The sequence below is a fragment of the Camellia sinensis genome, chromosome 9 (assembly GCF_055761805.1).
Source record: "Camellia sinensis isolate YWXY chromosome 9, ASM5576180v1, whole genome shotgun sequence".
NCBI lineage: Eukaryota > Viridiplantae > Streptophyta > Magnoliopsida > Ericales > Theaceae > Camellia > Camellia sinensis.
The window spans coordinates 184,870,240-184,888,650 of NC_138969.1; the positions used below are offsets into that span (position 1 = coordinate 184,870,240).

General features: G+C 40.6%; 1 protein-coding gene across 1 annotated transcript; it reads right to left on the minus strand.

Annotated features, from left to right (window-relative positions):
- Window positions 1–4,389: 4,389 nt before the first annotated feature.
- Window positions 4,390–10,465, minus strand: LOC114263701 (uncharacterized). Its single transcript, XM_082889633.1, has 8 exons — window positions 10,415–10,465; window positions 9,771–9,875; window positions 9,555–9,659; window positions 8,925–9,063; window positions 8,235–8,348; window positions 8,087–8,139; window positions 7,635–7,714; window positions 4,390–4,486 (listed from the first exon to the last, which is right to left on the minus strand). The coding sequence occupies exons 1-8, from the start codon at window positions 10,463–10,465 to the stop codon at window positions 4,390–4,392; spliced, it is 744 nt and encodes a 247-aa protein (XP_082745759.1).
- Window positions 10,466–18,411: the final 7,946 nt, after the last annotated feature.

Genomic DNA, 18,411 nt, shown 5'->3' on the forward strand with positions numbered 1-18,411 from the left:
TAAGATGGATATGGTTGAGACCGCACTTCAGGATGAAGTTGCCTACGTATCCCAAGATGGGAATCAAGTCAACATAGTTCATGGATGAGGTTCACTTCAGATTCAATGCCACCCGAGAAAAGCCAATACAGTTGCCAATGCATTGAGCAAAAAATCAACGGGGAACTTAGCTTGTCTACTCACTGAACAAGAAGAGATCTTGCAAGATTTTGAGAAAACCGAGATTTAAATTGTGTTACATGAGCAAACTGGGTTGATAAGTTACATTTCAGCTGAGCCGGCAATAATTGATGAAGTCAAACAAAGACAAAGAGAGAACAAATCCCTCAAGAAAATAATTGATGAGTTTGAAACAAATCCGAAACCAAAATTTAGCATTGATAGTGAAGTGTTGAAATTTCAAAACCGATTATGTGTCCCAAACATTCCTGAACTAAAGAAGAGAATCCTAGATGAAGCTCACAAGTCGATTTTTGCTATGCATCCTGGTAACAACAAAATGTATCGGGACTTGAAACAAAGCTATTGGTGGCCCAATATGAAGAAGAAGATCACAGAATATGTGTCCAAGTGCCTTCAGTGTCAGCAAGTTAAAGTTGAACACTAGAAACCAGGCGGTCTACTTCAACCTTTCCCTATTCTAGAATGGAAGTGGGAGCACGTAACCATGGATTTCGTTGTTGGCCTACCTCAGACTCTTAGAGGTATGGATTCTATTTGGGTTATAGTTGATAGACTAACCAAATCTACACATTTTTTGCCTGTGAAAACTACTTTTGATGCTTATAGATTAGCCACTATATACGTTGATGAGATTGTTTGTTTACATGGAGTTCCGGTATCTATTGTATCAGATAGAGATCCGAAGTTTGTGTCTAGATCTTGGAGAAGTTTGCGAAAAGCAATGGGAACATAATTGAGATTTAGTACCGCATTCTATCTACAAACAGATAGGCAATCAGAACGGACCATATAGACTTTGGAAGACATGCTTAGAATGTGTACTTTAGATTTTCAAGGGAGCTGAGAGAATTATTTGCCACTAGCTGAATTTGTATAGAATAACAATTTCCACTCCAGTATCGATATGGCACCGTACGAACCCTTGTATGGCAGAAAGTGTAGATCACCAATTTGTTGGACAGAAGTCAGAGATAGAGCTTTACTTGGGCCCGAGATTGTACAACATACTTCTAAAAAGATTAAAATCATCCAACAAAGGCTCAAGACAGCACAGAGCTGGCAAAAGAATTATACGGATGTTCAAAGAAAGCCTCTTGAGTATGAGGTTGCCGATCATGTATTTATCGGTGCAATTTCGATGAAAGGCCAGTCAAGATTTGGTAAGAAAGTAAATTGTCACCCTGTTACATTGGGCCGTTTCAAATTCTGGAAGGGCTTGGTCTAGTTGCTTCTAGAGTCAATTTGCCATTGGGATTAGAACAAATGCATAATGTATTCCATGTTTACATGCTGAGGGTTTATCTCCGAGATCCATTTCATGTGATAGACTACCACCGGATAGCACTTTATGAAAATATGGAATACGAACAATGGCCAGAACGGATCATTGATCGGCAAGTGAAGCAATTGAGAAACAAATCCATCCCAATGGTGAAGATGGAATGGAAATGACATTATAGGAAAGACGCTACATGGGAAAAGGAGGATGAAATGCAACTACACTATCTACACTTGTTTCTGAACAGAGGTAAAATAAGTTTAGAGGACCAAACTTTCTAAAGAGGGGGGGAAGATTGTGATAACCCTGTTCTGTATTGTGTTGATTAATCATGATTGTGTTTGTGATTATGTGCTTAGTTTAATTTAGGTGCTAATTATGTGAGAGTTTGTATTTTTGAAGTCATATCTGTTCACCATAGGAAAATCTGTCCAATTTACTACTATAATTTGAAAATTGAAGGCCGTGGAGGCGGTAGAAATTGAAATTGACGGTACCATTGTGATTAGCATGATTTTTAGAGCCTATGGTGAAATTTGATTAAAAACTAATTCGTATCAAAATAATTAGATTAAATTGATTAAATTAAGCATAATTAATTAGCCTTAATCAAGTTTGATTAGGCAATCATATATAAGGATCTATTTACACTTATGCTCATTCTTTTTTAGCTCATTTTTCATAACATGGTTGAAATTACACTCTAGAGAGAGAGAGAAAGAGAGAGAAAGAGGGACGGTTCTAGAGAGGGAGGAGGAGGATATTGTAGAATTGTCTCAAAACTTGAAGACTTGGAAAGCTAGGCTTAAGAATTAGCCATAATTGGAAGGGTTGAAGCTTCTAGGTGAGTAATTGAACTCAAATTCATGAGTTAAGTTCATAATTAAGCGAATTCAAAGATGTTATGTAGCCAAGAGCAAGATTTAATTTGAATATGATGAACTTGAACTTAATATGAAGATGCATGTAAGAAATTGTCATGGTTTTGCATGGTTGAGCCTAAACCATGTAACCCATGTTGAATTGAGGGTTCTTTGATACATACATGCATGATTTTGTTGAGTCTCATGAGTTTGAGCATTAATTGTGCCATTTGCGATGAAAAAAGGAGCTTTATTACACATGCATGCACAATCCATGGGGATATAGAATTTGTTGCATGGGTTTTGAAGTTATAGAAATGAAATTGAAATAATTTAAGTTTATGTGATGCATTTATGGGAATTTGAGCTTCAATCTTGTAAACATCAACATTTATATCATGATAGAAGTTGTATGGTTGACATATAGGCCATAATATGCAAATTACACCATGTAGAGTTGTGTTTTGAAGCTCAAAAAGTATGCTGAAAATTCTAGAATTTGACCTATCCGCTCGAGCGAAGAAAGTCTCGCTCGAGCGTAAAAATCAAGCTTCCAGAAGTTTTATAGAGAATTGCATGGTAGCTCGAGAGGCAAACCTTGCGCTCGAGCGAACCCTGCTTTGCAAGACTCATCGCTCGAGCGACAGAAATCTTGCTCAAGCGTAAAATTCATGCAACCAGTGTTTTACAGAGTTTTGCAGACCACTCAAGCAACGAAAGCTGCGCTTGAGAGGAGTGCCCTGTTTTAGAAATTTTGAAAAGTCGCTTCATGTTCCGCTTTCTGTTCTCTTTCATTTCTAAGCACTCTCAGGCATACATTGAGCATTGTAAATGAACTAAAGGAATAAGAAAATGGCCTAAAAGAAATAAACAAGTTAAGAACAGATTGATTTGCTTGTGACCCAATGTATTATGAAATGTGTAGGGTCAAGCGCGAGAGCAAATCCATCGACTGAACACTGTGAGTAATATCTTAGTAAAGATATTTTTCAAGTATGTTATCTTCCAAATGCTATTTTTGTGCAAGCTTCATGGATTTGTTGATTTGAATTATGAATAAGTATCTGATATGCCTAATTTTGTATATGAAGAACATGATTTGGGCCCAAGGCCATTTGATATGTATGAATTGGGCTTGAGGTAGTTTGACACATTTGATATGTATGAATTGAGCCTTAGGTCATTTGATATGTTTCATATGTTTGAAATGGGCCTACGACCGTTTGATATGTTTGAATTGGGCCTGAGGCCATTTCATACGTATGAATATTTTGATGGGCCAAAGGCCATTAGAATATGTATGTAATGAGCCAAAGGTCGTTTGAATAAAAAAATTGATTATGATCATGAATATGAATTGCGCATAAATATGAATATAGAAAATAATGGGCTCGAGGCCGTTTGATACGTCTGAAATGTTTGAATTAAGCCCGAGGCCATTTGATGAATAATGGGTCTAAGGCCGTTTGATATGTTTGATAAGGATCAAAATGGGCCTAAGGCCGTTTGTATTTGAAATTCATGGGTTCGACGTACTTAACATAAATCTCATTCATATAACCGCTTTACTTTGGTATGATCCACTAGGCGTTAGCTCACTCTTATTTATATGTATGTAGGTGAGCAAAGGGACGTTAAACCCCAGTCTTAGTGGAGTTTTATAAAGGAACCCGAGTTTTGTGGAGTCAGCCCAGGTGCCTCACGCAAGAGGCTTTGTTTGTGATCTTTTATATTTTCTTTTGCTACTTTCATTGGTCATGATAGACCATTTATGTGTATAAGCTTTTGGTATAACTAACTATATGTTTGAATAATCCTGGGTGTACAAAATGTTAACTATTAATATGTGGTGTGAGTCATTATCAAGTATATGAGGAATGTTTTTGATATGCCATGTAAGCACAACTCATTGGACAAAATTTTTAAAGTCTGCTTCCACTTTGGCCCTTATGTATAATTAAGATACGTTTAAACTTGTTTAAGGACGTAGGTAATCTGATGATTACTGGTCGGTTATGACCTTAATCTATAGAGACGAGTTCGGGTCATGACAAGACTACTGCACTATCTACTTTTCTCCCCGCTTCCTGCTTTCCTCTTTGCTTCACCACCAGAATCCAATCTCCTCATTTGGAATCCATGGTAGATATCCTTCCGGAGCCTAGTAGTTACTCAAACATAACACTTAAATGTAATACTCCAAAAAATACTCCTTAGTGTGCTTTTTCCAAACGTAACACTCCAATGTAATATTTCGACATACTTTTCTTAAATGTAACACTCTAAGGTAACACTACAATACTAAAAAAACTCCTTAATGTACTTTCCCAAATGCAACGCTCTAACACTCTAATACTAAAAAACTCCTTAGTGTATTTTTCGCAAACGTAACACTCTAACACTCTAACGTAATACCCTAAAAAACTCCTTAGTGTACTTTCTTAAACGTAACACTCCAACACTAAAAAACTCCTTAATGCACTTTTCCAAACGTAACACTCAAAAAAAAAAAAAACTCTTTAGTGTACTTTTTGCAAACGTAACACTCTAACACTCCAACGTAACATACTAAAAAATTCCTTAATATACTTTTCGCAAACGTAACACTCCAACGTAACACTAACAAATTCTTTAGTGGAAATTTTTCCAAACATAACACTCCAACGTAACTTCCCAAATGTAACACTACAATGAGGCAGACAAATGAATCATTACACATCCAAAATGATACTACAAAAAAATTACTTTTTTGCGACGGCAAGTGGGGGGTCGCAACAAAGGGGGTTGCAAAAGGGTTTTAGCGACGGCATAACGCCGTCGACTTTTTTTTGCGACGGTAAAAATGCCTTTTCGCGACGAAAAAATTATGTCGGCATTAACACGTGAAAATCTGAGTTTTTTTGAGATGGCACTGTTTTGCCATCGCTAAAAAGGTTATTTGCGACGACAAAAATACCGTCGCTAAAGGGTTATTTGAGATAGCACCTGATGCCGTTGCTAAAGTACTATTGGCGACGGCAAATAACAACGTCACTAAAGGTCTTCCTTTTCAACCAATTCCCTTATCTTTTGCGACAGCATTATTGCCGTCGCAAAAAACCCTGGTTCTATTTTCTTTTTGAGACGGTGTGTGTGGTGCTGTCTCAAAAAAAAAAAAAACTGTAATAAAATTGTTAAAAATATGAAAATAACCTGTATTAAATGAAAAATAACTAAAAAAAATCAATAATTACATAATAATATAAAAAGTCCAGTATATAAATAAAAATTCATCCATAATTAAAATATTCTTCCATTCATAACAATATATCAGCAAAATTATCCCATTACATAATGTTGCATAATACATACATAATGTTGTTCATAAATCTAAATAACGTAAATCAAAAACAAAAGTTTTCGTCATGATTCTTCCATGGGTTACAAAAACAAAAGTTGGTCATAATCTTTACACGCCTGTATTCCACAAGAAGCAAACTGCTACTCAGGAAATATCTGAAAATAACAAAATAAAAATAATTAATGACAATATAATTGTGTTAATATTTTAATTATAGAAAAACATAAAAAATTAACTACTATATAATTACAAAGATAGTTTAGTAAATAATTTTGGCCAAACAGAAATCCGGCCCAAACTCCCAAACTGGAAACTCGATTGGAGTCCCGTCTTCTCCCACAAGTCTATCGTGCCTAAGCGGTCGTGTGTGCCAAGTTTCGTGCTAAACCGAAGTCGTTTGGTGGTTTTGGGGGGCCAACACCTCAAATTCAAGTTTCTTAAGGAACTAGTTTGCCTAGACCGAAATCCGGCTCTAACTCCCAAACCGGGAACCCGATTGGAGTCCCATCTTCTCCCACAAGTCTCTCGTGCCTAGGCGGTCGTGTGTGCCAAGTTCCATGTCAAACCGACGCCATTTGATGATTTTGGGGCGTCAACACCTCGAATTCAAGTTTCTTAAGGAATTAGTTTGCCTAGACCGAAATCCGGCTCTAACTCCCAAACCGGGAACCCGATTTGAGCCCCGTCTTCTCTCACAAGTCTCTCGTGCCTAGGCGGTCGTATGTGCCAAGTTTCACGTTAAACCGACGTCGTTTGGTGATTTTGAGAGGTTAACACCTCGAATTCAAGTTTCTTAAGGAACTAGTTTGCCTAAAGTGAAATCCGGCTCAAACTTCCAATCCGGGAACCCGATTCGAGTCCCGTCTTCTCCTACAACTCTCTCGTGCCTAGGCTTTCGTGTGTGCCAAGTTTCGTGCTAAACCGACGCCGTTTGGTGATTTTGGGGCGTCAACATCTCGAATTCAAGTTTCTTAAGGAACTAGTTTGCCTAGACCGAAATCCGACTCTAACTCCCAAACCGGGAACCCGATTGGAGTCCTGTCTTCTCCCACATGTCTCCCGTGCCTAGGAAATTGTGTGTGCCAAGTTTCGTGCTAAACCGATGCCGTTTGGTGATTTTGGGGCGTCAACACCTCGAATTCAAGTTTCTTAAGGAACTAGTTTGCCTAGATCGAAATTCGGCTCTAACTCCCAAACCGGGAACCCGATCGGAGTCCTGTCTTCTCCCACAAGTCTCTCATGCCTAGGCGGTCGTGTGTGCCAAGTTTCGTGCTAAACCGACATCGTTTGGTGATTTTGGGGCGCCAACACCTCGAATTCAAGTTTCTTAAGGAACTAGTTTGCCTAGACCGAAATCCGGCTCTAACTCCCAAACCGGGAATCCGATTGGAGTCCCGTCTTCTCCCACAAGTCTCTCGTTCCTAGGCGGTCGTGTGTGCCAAGTTTCATACTAAACTGACGCCGTTTGGTGATTTTAGGGCGTCAATACCTCGAATTCAAGTTTCTTAATGAACTAGTTTGCCTAGACCGAAATACGGCTCTAACTTTCAAACCGGGAGCCCGATTGGAGTCCCGTCTTCTCCCACAAGTCTTTCGTGCCTAGGCGGTCGTGTGTGCCAAATTTCGTGCCAATCCGACTCCGTTTGGTGATTTTGGGGCGTCAACACCTCGAATTCAAGTTTCTTAACGGATTTTGGGGCATCAACACCTCGAATTCAAGTTTCTTAAGGAATTAGTTTGCCTAAAGTGAAATCCGGCTTTAACTCCCAATCCGGGAACCCAATTTGAGTCCCATCTTCTCCCACAAGTCTCTTAGCTTAAAATGCAAAGAATGCAAAGATACATTTTAGCTTAAAATGTAAAGATACATTTTATACCTGATCTTCTGGTGATGGTATGTTTCTTTGGTATTAATTCAAACAAAAAAATGTTTGAATTAATACCCTTTCTTGCTAATGCCCAAACGGACTTCTCCAACTTTCTCTTTTTCTGTGCCCACTTGGGCCCATATATTGCTAAGTGTGTCCGGCCAAACCGTCGGTCAGAAATCTGTACATAATAATAAAGAACAAATTATGCACTCAAATCTCAATTGTAATCTGGCTCAACCTAAAGAACAAAATAATACACCATATCAGAAACTACAATTGTTTTTGCTTACATGATAGCAATGTGTTCCACTCTGCTAGGAACAACAAATAAACCAAATTGATATTTAAAGAAGGCTACTAATCCATACACAAAGAATCAATTCAATCTATGCAAATTACAACTGCTCTTCATTTTCTGATGCCTAGTCTAAATCTTTAGATTTAAACATTTATTTAAAGATGTAAAAGAAGTAATAAGTCAGAAGAGCAGCCATTTATCTTCATTTATAAATTAAATGCCAACAGAAAAACAAATGGTCATAGGAAGTACCTTTATGAGGCATCCACATGAATCCAACATGCATGTTCTTAAAGGATACTCTACTACATAGAACACAAAATTTGGAAGTTTCGGAAGAAACTTCGATGAAAACTATACACATAAAAATGAATTTTGCAGCGACGGGAAAAACACCAACTTACTATAAAGGTATCCTCTCCAACTACAGATGATTTTGAAACTTGATCCATCAGTACCCCATAATCCACTTCAGTATATGGAGGTGTCACACTAATATAATCAAATGGCCCATCTTTTCTAACACAAAAACAATTCATAAGTTGCAACGTCTCTATAAGAATATAGACTTCAGTCTTCAAATCACAGAAAGACAAGAACAAATTAATAGAAAATGGTGTACAGGGCTTGGTGTAAGGAAGCGATAATCACGAGTGATAAATGTCATGGTGGGTAAATTGTGATCATTATCTTTTGCCCTTTCGTCAAAGACAATGCAATCATTCTTAGTAAAGATAGAAAATGAAAGGAAAACTATCAGAAGACAACCATGCATGGATCTCATATACAAACACACAAAACATGCATAAAAGAGCATACACAAAGACATGCAAACACATGAGAATAAGAAATGATATACTAAAAATAAATTCAATCTATAATACTGGCAAGCAATAGTACTTCTATTGGTTGTAGTAGATAAAAATATATTCCTCTCAATAGTCAGAACATAGGAGTTAAGGTAATAATTGAACTGACAACCTAGAATAGTACTTTTGGCAACTACACAACAATTAGAAATGATTGTTTGCAAATGGCCAGAAATCACAAAGAGAGAGAGAAAGAGAGCAAAGAAGAAGAAATCACATACCTACAAACTGCTCAGCCTGTTGTAAGAACCTTTCGACATGGGCTGTATGTATGACAGAAACATCAAGAAAACTAGTCCATTCTAAATTTGGTCGTAGAACATCTGAAACAACCCAAGGATCCATCTCGATAAAATGCACCTGACAGTATGCACAGCCTGTATTTCAGTGCAAACCAATAAGAGAAACATGAAATCAAAACAGCAAAAGAAACTAAAACCAAACAACTCATCAAAAAATCTCATTGCCAAAACTCAAGTCAAACGCATCTTTTCAACTATATCATGAAGCTACTCCATCCTATATAAGTTCAGCATTAATTTACCAGCTAGCCAATCAGCCAAACATCGTTACCAACGCTATAAACAGTTATCTATTTTATTTATATAAATCATACACCTGAGTTGATGTGAAAGCTATCATGCTTTTTACTTTTCTAATAATGCCTTTCCAATCTTGTAACTCTCAACCCCTTCCTACCTAGTAATAGTAACTATCACATCCTAACTTTTAGAATGCTTTTTCTCCTTCATCAAATAGTCCAAAATTGTTAATTAATTTTTCTCAAACATCAAACTATCCAAAAATTTAATTAAAAAATCACTGCTAGTTTACTAAATTAATCATAGTACCTCAGAACATCCCCAGCTGAGAGCCTCAATACCAACAGATCCTGTGCCGCTATACAAGTCTAACCAACGACCAGGCCTTAAAGATGCAGGACAACCACTGGCCGTCTTAATAAAACAACATTATAAGTATATAGGTTAATTGCAGACAAAGAAGTTGAAGTATCATCTTGTTTCTAGAACTAGAGGACAACATTTGAAGAATAAGATATCATTTACCTGCAAAATGTCAAAGGCTGCACCTTTTACAACTTCCATCATTGGGCGTACATCCATGCCCTTTGGTGAGAGCAATTTCTTCCTTTTAGTTGTTCCTCCAAGCACCTAAAATCACCAGTAAGGTTGATATTACTTCTTTTCTGATGATGCATATATTGAACTATTCATATTAAGAAAAAACAATAATGAAAAATTTATCACTATAGCGTATCCTTGAAAATGGCAAGCCTCAATTCTGTAAGTTAACCTTTGCATTCACATCTAAACAAACCAAGACAGACACTTAGATGGACATTGAACTATAGTTTTTCTAGTTAGATCACATTCTCTCTCTCTCCCTCTCTCTCTCTCTCTCAAGTAGTTTGATCACACTTTGTATCTGTTTGAGTTTGAGCACACTTGGGAGTGATTCAAATGCACTACTTGAATAGAAAATTGGTTTCCAATTGTGCATAATTTTCCAAAACCATTGAGAATAAGGTCAGTTAATATTCATTTAATCAACAAGCTACAAGCTCCATCCATGAAAAGTTCCATATTAATTAATGAACCAAATTGTGGTGAAATAGTAAAATAATCCCAAAATTCTTATATCAAATTGAAGCATCACAATGTATATGTATTTACCCAAACTCATTGAATACACAGATAAATTCAAGCCATTCCACACTTGAAGCAATTTCTGAGTCTCCCATTTGTAGACGTCCCCGAACGCCCCGGGAGGGTGAGTCCCGTTCTGTTCATTTGTGGGGTCACTACAGCTCGGACTCTCAAATTGTCACGGTTCTTAATCTGAACCAAAGAGTCCAAATCCGGCAAATCGTTTTGAGAAACAGATTTTTGAAAAGTAGTGCCAAACATGGACTGCTTTGCCAGATACAGAGTCGCCACCTAAATATTTTTTAATGGGGAAATTTAGGAAACCCTGACTCGGTACTGAAGGCCACATGTCCGTCATCACCGGAGTTTTCTCGGCTCGGGAGCTTGGGTACGATCGGGGAAGGTCAGCTATGAGCACCCCCTTTCGCCCGGTCCGAAGACCGGCCTCTACTAACCATGATATCCGATTTTGAAAACTTTACGTGTTCTTATTCCAATTATTAGCCTAGAAGTACTATGTTATGCGCGCAACAAACATGTATAGACTAGATTGCCTAATTTGGAAATAAGCATCGCATATCCGTTTGTTTTGAAAAGCGCTTTGGAATTTGCTACTCGCAAGTAGGCTAAAAACACGGATTTCAATGAGTTTTTCCAACTCAAACAATCCAACCTTCACCCACAGGCATTCAAACAATTTAATCTCACATAAGCATTTAGCCGCATGGCAAGCATACTGTCATGTTAACATTCACACGCATGCGAGATGCTAAAGCGAAAATACTTACATTGTACTCCGTGCCAAAACAGTAAACTAGTTAGCAAACATGCGTGTCCTAGTTCATGTTAAATTGCCTAATGCAACACATACAGGATGCAATTAGATAGGCTCGGCTAACCTAAGCATGGCATATGAAATGCGATCAACTATCACATATTCAATTTTTGAATTGAAGTACAAATGCAGTTAGCGTGATGTACCGAGCCTAATGCATGCGATACAAATGCATGGATGCACGCATGCTATCATACTGTTATGCTAATTTAAATATGCCCTAGTCTACCATCATAAGCAGGTAAATAAAAGGGAAGGAAGACGTGAGGTTGGAAGACATACACACACTCACGCACACTTATTACATATTTACCCTCACTCGGAGGGACCAAATAAATATTACAAATTAATTAACTACGCAAGCTAATTAATAATTACAAATTGCCTAATCAACTAAGCAAATTAACTAACACTAAGAAAATAGGAAAGACGCCTCGGGAAACGCGCCGCCATGCATAGGCTGCCTCTGTTTTCCTTCCTTCACTCCTCTGGAGGCTGTCAAAACCTCAGGACTGCATCCCTGGACACTGGGGAGTGCCACCGGCTGAGTGGAATTACCACCGGCAGTGGTGTGTGGCCATCGGCACAAAATGAAGCTGTCGGCAGAGGAATTGTTGCCGGCCGGCACCTTACACTGCCGGTCGGCAGAGTGTTCCTGCAGAATCTGCAAATGACAGCAACAGAGGGCAAGGCAAAGCATGGCAGCACAATTCAAGGCATATATGCACCAACCATGTCCCTTATCATGATAATGACTCAAAGGGGCATGTGCCTCGATTCTCGGACCACCAATCACGCATTTCCATGCATGATGGCCCAAGGAATCAAGTATGCAACTTTGATTTCAAATGCATGCAAACCAAATCAAACCAAACAAGGCCCAATTCCTATCACTAAGTCAAGGAACAAAGCATGCATGCAAAATGCAATGCAACCTAGGCATGCAAGCTAAGGATGCAACATGGCATGGCGATACACTTATGCAAGCATGCAAGCAAACATGAGGTAATGCTAACCAATGAAAGGGTGGTCTTAAGCATGGTTTAGGCAGCTCCAATAGGGCCTAAAACAAGGGCCAAAGTGCTACAATGAGGGACCAAATACACATGCACACATACACATGTTGAAAGGCCAACACTTAGGCACAAATTGAACAACCCTCAAGCACATTTGAAAGGGGGTAATCATGGACAATTAACATGCAACATAAGCATTAAAAATCATGTCATAAAATGATGCCAAATCATGTTTAAACAAGACAAGCAAATGCATGCAAGCATGGTCCAAGTACTTGAGGCAAGTCATGAAGCTTTGAAGCATGTTTATCACAACAAACATGGCATGCATTAAGCAACTAAAAACAGGTTTTTAGCATGTTAAAACAAGGCTAAAGGACTACTTAGATGGCATCTAAGTGGCTCAAATTTAGAGGCATGCACAAGTGCCAAAACAAGGAGCATTGCTACACAAGCTTATGAGGCATTAAAGATGCATCCAAGGTAAACATATAGGCATGCAAATAGGACTAAAATGACATGGTGGATGATTCCAAATCACCAAATCAATGCAAAGATGTCATGCTATACATTCATATGCTCAAGGCCAACAAGCCCAAATACAAAGGAGCTATACCAAGCATGCCAAAATCAACCCAAACACTTATGGACAGACCTAAAACATGTCAAGATAAGCACAAAATCTTCACAAATGTAAGCCTAAAACATGCTAGAAACAAAGGCACACAACCTAAGACATGTTAAGGCATAACAAGGCATTACATGGCAACTATGCTAAGCATGCATGGAGTACCAAAACCAAGTAAAAACAGAGGCATAACATGACATATTAAGCATAAAAAGCAGCCAAGTCATGGTCAATACACCCTCAAACATAATGCTCTCTCAAGAGGCCAAAACATGCCCTTTTCAAGGACAACAAGGAGAGGGGGTGGCCCTCTCCTTCCTGGGACTTCAAGGCATCACCTTCACCACTGAAATCCCTCAAGATTTCAGTGGTGAAGAGACCCCAACACCAAAATCCCGGAGTTCACACAAAAGGGCACAAAACGAGGCCTTTCAAGGCCTAAGGGTATTCAAACTTACCCAAACCACAAAACACTCTTAACAAACAACCAAGAGGGCTTAAAAACAGAACTTTTTTGTATTATACACTAAGCTCAAAAACGAATTTAAGATAGGTAGAAATACAATGCAAAAATGGGGTAAAAAGGGGTAAGGTTCTTACCCTTGAAGACTTCTTCAACAAAGATGCTCCAATGGCCCTCCTTGGCTTGAAATCAGCTTCAAAACCTCAAAATCAGTCCCTTAGAACCTCAGTTCCAAGAGGAAGGTGAAACACTAGGTGTTTGTGTGCAATAGTATGGACTAAAACACACACAAGAGCACAAAAGAGAGGGAAAGAGAGATAGGATGTGTATCTAACCCTAACCCTAGAACTCAAACCCTAACAATGGCTGTCTAAGCTCTCAAAATATCTCAAGTGTCTAACCCTCTTTCAAGCCAAGAGACCCACCTCTCTCTATATGGCACTTCTTGTCTTGTAAAGCTTACAAGACAAGCTTCATAAGAGGGAGATCCATCCATACACGTGTATGGAGGGGAGCAAAAGCAAGACAGCTGTCTTAAAATATCTGCAAAAGCAGATGCACAGTAATCGGCCGCCCAAAAATGCCATCTTGGCCAAAAAGAGTGCCGACCGGCACTAAATAGTGCTGACCGGCAACAAATAGTGCCGGCCGGCAATATACATTGTCGGTGGCAGCAAAAACCAGCCGGTGGCCTCTAGCCACTGCCGGTGGTGGGTGGGGATGGTCTACAAGCCCTACCCTGCCTCTCAAAGGCAAAACACAAGTGTTTGGTGTGAAACTAGACACTAAACAGTCAAGTTCGGAGATCCTGAGGCAAGGCGCGCGAGCCGAGACCTCCAGGAACTCCAAACGAACACAAACATGGATGATCATCGAGTGTTCAAACGGTGACGTCCAAGTCTTGAGGACGGTCAAAAATGGGGTGTCTACAGTTGCCCCTCTTTGACAGAACTCGAAAGTCATAACAATGACGGGAGTGAATGTCAAAGCCCAGAGACGACCCATTTTTGACAAGGCCGAAGACTTAGACAAACATGCAAGGCAAACAAGGTATGCGCCCGAAGGCAGGGGCAAAATGCAAGACAATGCACGAAGCCGAGCATAACTTATGATCATGCAAAGAAAGCTGTAACGAAGCAAACATGCGACAGTTTTAAGCTAGCATACACCGAACTACACTACAATGCAGAAAGGATGTAAGAGAATTAGGCAATTCTCAATACGTCTCACTCGGGAGGTACAATACCTGTGCGGCTCATCTGGTTGCACCAGCCTCAAATGAACCGTACATACAATATCGTGCCTGAAAAGAAAACAAACTTAACAGGTACAATATCGTTAGCAACATGCATGACAATGCAAAATGGATGCAAAACGGATGCAAAACGATATGCAATATATACAAAACAATGTATAAACAATGCAAATGAAGATGCAATGTAATTAAAACAATGCAAGCTACATGCAAAGCAATTGAATCACGATCCAATCACGAGCGGTTCGAAACCATACCTATGTCAAATAGATTGATGGAGATAACAAGTCTGTCTACCATAGAACGGTCAACTGAACTATGAGCATTGTAGACAGACACAAGAACAAGTATTGGGTGGAATTGACATAAGTGGGGAAACGACCCGCTGGAGAAAGGACTACGATCCTAATGCCGGATGCAAAAATTACACTACAATGTAATATATATGGATATGCTAGGAAGATGGCAATGGATATGGCACGCAGGCCAAACCAAATCTTGCCTAGGAAAGGTATGTACGCATACAGGCCATGTGTAACACAGAAAAGGTGCCGCAACCCTCAACCAACATGTCAGCGTGGAATCGGCGCGATACACATGCAGAACTGTGTTTTAACATGAAAAGTAGGGGCACATACCGAACCAAGCTCAACCTAGAAAGGCGCAAGCCATAGGCGGAAGGCGATGCAATGAATGCATGCAGGCTACAATGCAATATGTACAAATATGCAATGGAATGGATATGGATACAATGGATATGGCACGCAAGCCAAGCCAAATCTTGCCTAGGAAAGGCATGTACACATACGAGCCATGTGTAACACAGAAAAGGTGCCGCAACCCTCAACCAACATATCAGCGTGGAATCGGCGCGATACACATGCAGAACTGTGTTTTAACATGAAAAGTAAGGGCACATACCGGACCAAGCTCAACCTGGAAAGGCGCAGGCTATAGGCGGAAGGCGATGCAATGAATGCATGCAGGCTACAATGCAATATCTACAAATATGCAATGGAATGGATGTTTACAAAAATGCATGACAATGCAGTGCGATGCGACTACTGGGAAAAATGCAATGGATGCATGCAAGCTATAGATGGAAATGCATGACAATGCACTATGATGCAATGACTATGATTGCAGTTTTCCCTATCTTACCAACAGGGCGATATACTAGGTTGGTTCAGTATCCAGAACTGAGGTGCAGACATGCTGCCTCAATTTATGGGGCTTCCATACAGATTTCAAGCCGAGGGTACACCCCTGGGTATTTAAACCAGACTTTAGTCTCGGAACTGCCGAACCTTTGCGTTCTAGGCATAAGTCGTTCGAACTCTAGTTTCCACCGTCCCAGTTGGTCTTCTAGGAACTCACCGCAAACATAGGCGGGTGGCTTTACCAGACCACCGAAAATCGTTCGGGCACGACAAACACCAAAGGAATTGCACCTTCAGAGGATTTAGGGTCTCCTAGACCGGGATGCAAAATGTATGCATGACAATGCATGTTTTTTTTGTTTTTGTTTGTTTTTTTGAAATGCAAATGACGTATGAAATGCATGTTGCATGGAATGCGTGACAACACGCGGCTTAAGATGGCGTATGATGCAACTTATCAACAGTCGTTCAGGCACGACAAACACCGAAGGATTTGCACCTCCAGAGGATTTAGGGTCTCCTAGACCGTGCGTGTTTAAGGTCTCGCCAGACCATGCGTGTTTAAGGTCTCGCCAGACCGTGGTATTACAGGACGGTGTGATGCGCAAAATAGCACGAATGGAATGCGATGCACAATGCAATAAGATGCGCAGAACCGCGCGATGCGTTAGACAACGTGAGTGCACAAGACAGTGCAATTGAAATACGATGCACAAAATAGTGCGATGCGCAAAATAGCGCGAATGATAAACTGCACAAAACAGTGCGATGCGCAAAACAGCGCGATTGAAACACAATGCACAAAACAGTGCGATGGAATGCAATGCACAAAACAGTGCGATTGAAATGCACAAAACAGTGCAATGATTCGAATTGCACAAAACAGTGCGACGGTTTGAAATGCACAAAACAGTGCGACGATTTGAAATGCACAAAACAGTACGCCGATTTGAAATGCACAAAACAGTGCGACGGTTTGAAATGCACAAAACAGTGCGATGATTTGAAATGCACAAAACAGTGCGCCGATTTGAAATGCACAAAACAGTGCGACGGTTTGAAATGCACAAAACAGTGCGACGGTTTGAAATGCACAACAGTGCGCCGATTGATATGCGATACACATGGGGCAACTTTGGACCTTGTACAAGCCAAAAGGATACGAAAAGGATACACCTTGTATGAATTGGAGTGTCACGCACGGAAGCCGCAGTCCGAGGTCAAAACGAAGGCCGGTTGAGCGTCGGAGATGCACTTTCTTGCACTTTCTTGAGCTATGAAGACCAAAAACTTCTCATATGGCCTAAACAAGGCTGTGGGAACACCATCGGCCGGAAGGGGAGGCTACCGGCTGTCCACCGGCTGAAAAATAACTCCATCGGCACAAAATACTGCCGGCCGGCACAAAATATTGCCGACCGGCAAACAGTTGCTGAGTCGGGGCAGATTCGACTTTTCACTTCGGGTGTTTTAAAATAGGGTTTCAAACCCTATTTGCTCACTCCTCTTCCGCCGAAAACTCTAACCCTCTCTCTCTAGAGTGTTTTTCTCTCATTTTTCGCCTGTTTCTTTGCGTTCTACGCCCGTTTCGTCGTCGGATTCGCGATTTTCTTCGCGTTTCGGACATTTTCAACCGATCACATTTTTGTTTCGGTGCCTCGTTTGGCGTTCCCGCCTTTTCGGAGTTTGTTCCCCTTGCTTCCCTCTTCATTTTTGTGCCTTTTCACATTCCAGCCATTCCGGCCATTTCCGACCCTCTCGGGAGTTGACTTTTCGGTTGACTCTTCGTATTCCGGCCCGGTTTTCCTTCCTCCGGCCATTTTCTCATTACTCTTGACATGGCGGACGACATTCCACGTGGCGGGACTCCCCCAGACCACGAGATGGATCCCGAGGTCGAGCTCCTACCGTTGAGCGAGCGCCCGTTCGACCCGGCGACCTACCGACCGGCGATCCATGTTCTGCCCCCCGACGGCCTGCGTCAGTTCCGGAGCTTCGAGAGGCACGTGGCACCTGAGCTACTACTGCGCGAGCTTACCTCCCACCTTTCATTCGGCACTTTCGAGGTAATTCTCTTTCTTCTGCTTTATTTTCCGCAATGTAGGATACAAAACTGTCATAGTTAATTGTACTCTTTAACTGCTTGAATTTGATATACCGTAGACTGTAGTTGACTATAAACATACATACAACTGATATCTGCTTGAGACTGGCACATGCACACACACTGCACTAACCCCGGATCACTCAAACACACGGCGCACACTGTATTTCACTGCAAATACACCGGTACCCGGTATTTGTCTGAATCTGTTAAATTTGCACACAATGCTATATCTGTTCTGAAACACCCAAACACGCTGACACATCACACGTTGTTCACTGTAAGCACACCGACACCCGGTATTTGCCTGAGTCTGACAAACTTGCACACATGCTTCATCTGCTTTTTCAAAGTTGCATTTTGAATGTTGTCTTGCAATTGTTATTTTCTATTTACAGGAGGGTTCCCATACCATTCGCGGGTATGGGAATACTGGCGCTCGGGAGTGGTACGATGAGCTCCCTGACGCAGTCCGACGCATCGTGGATCGAGTGGGTTTTGGCGCCTTCTGCCGAGGACTCTTCAGGCTCTCCACATGCAGGCCTCTCCTTGCCGCTTTGGCTGAGAGGTGGTGGGACAC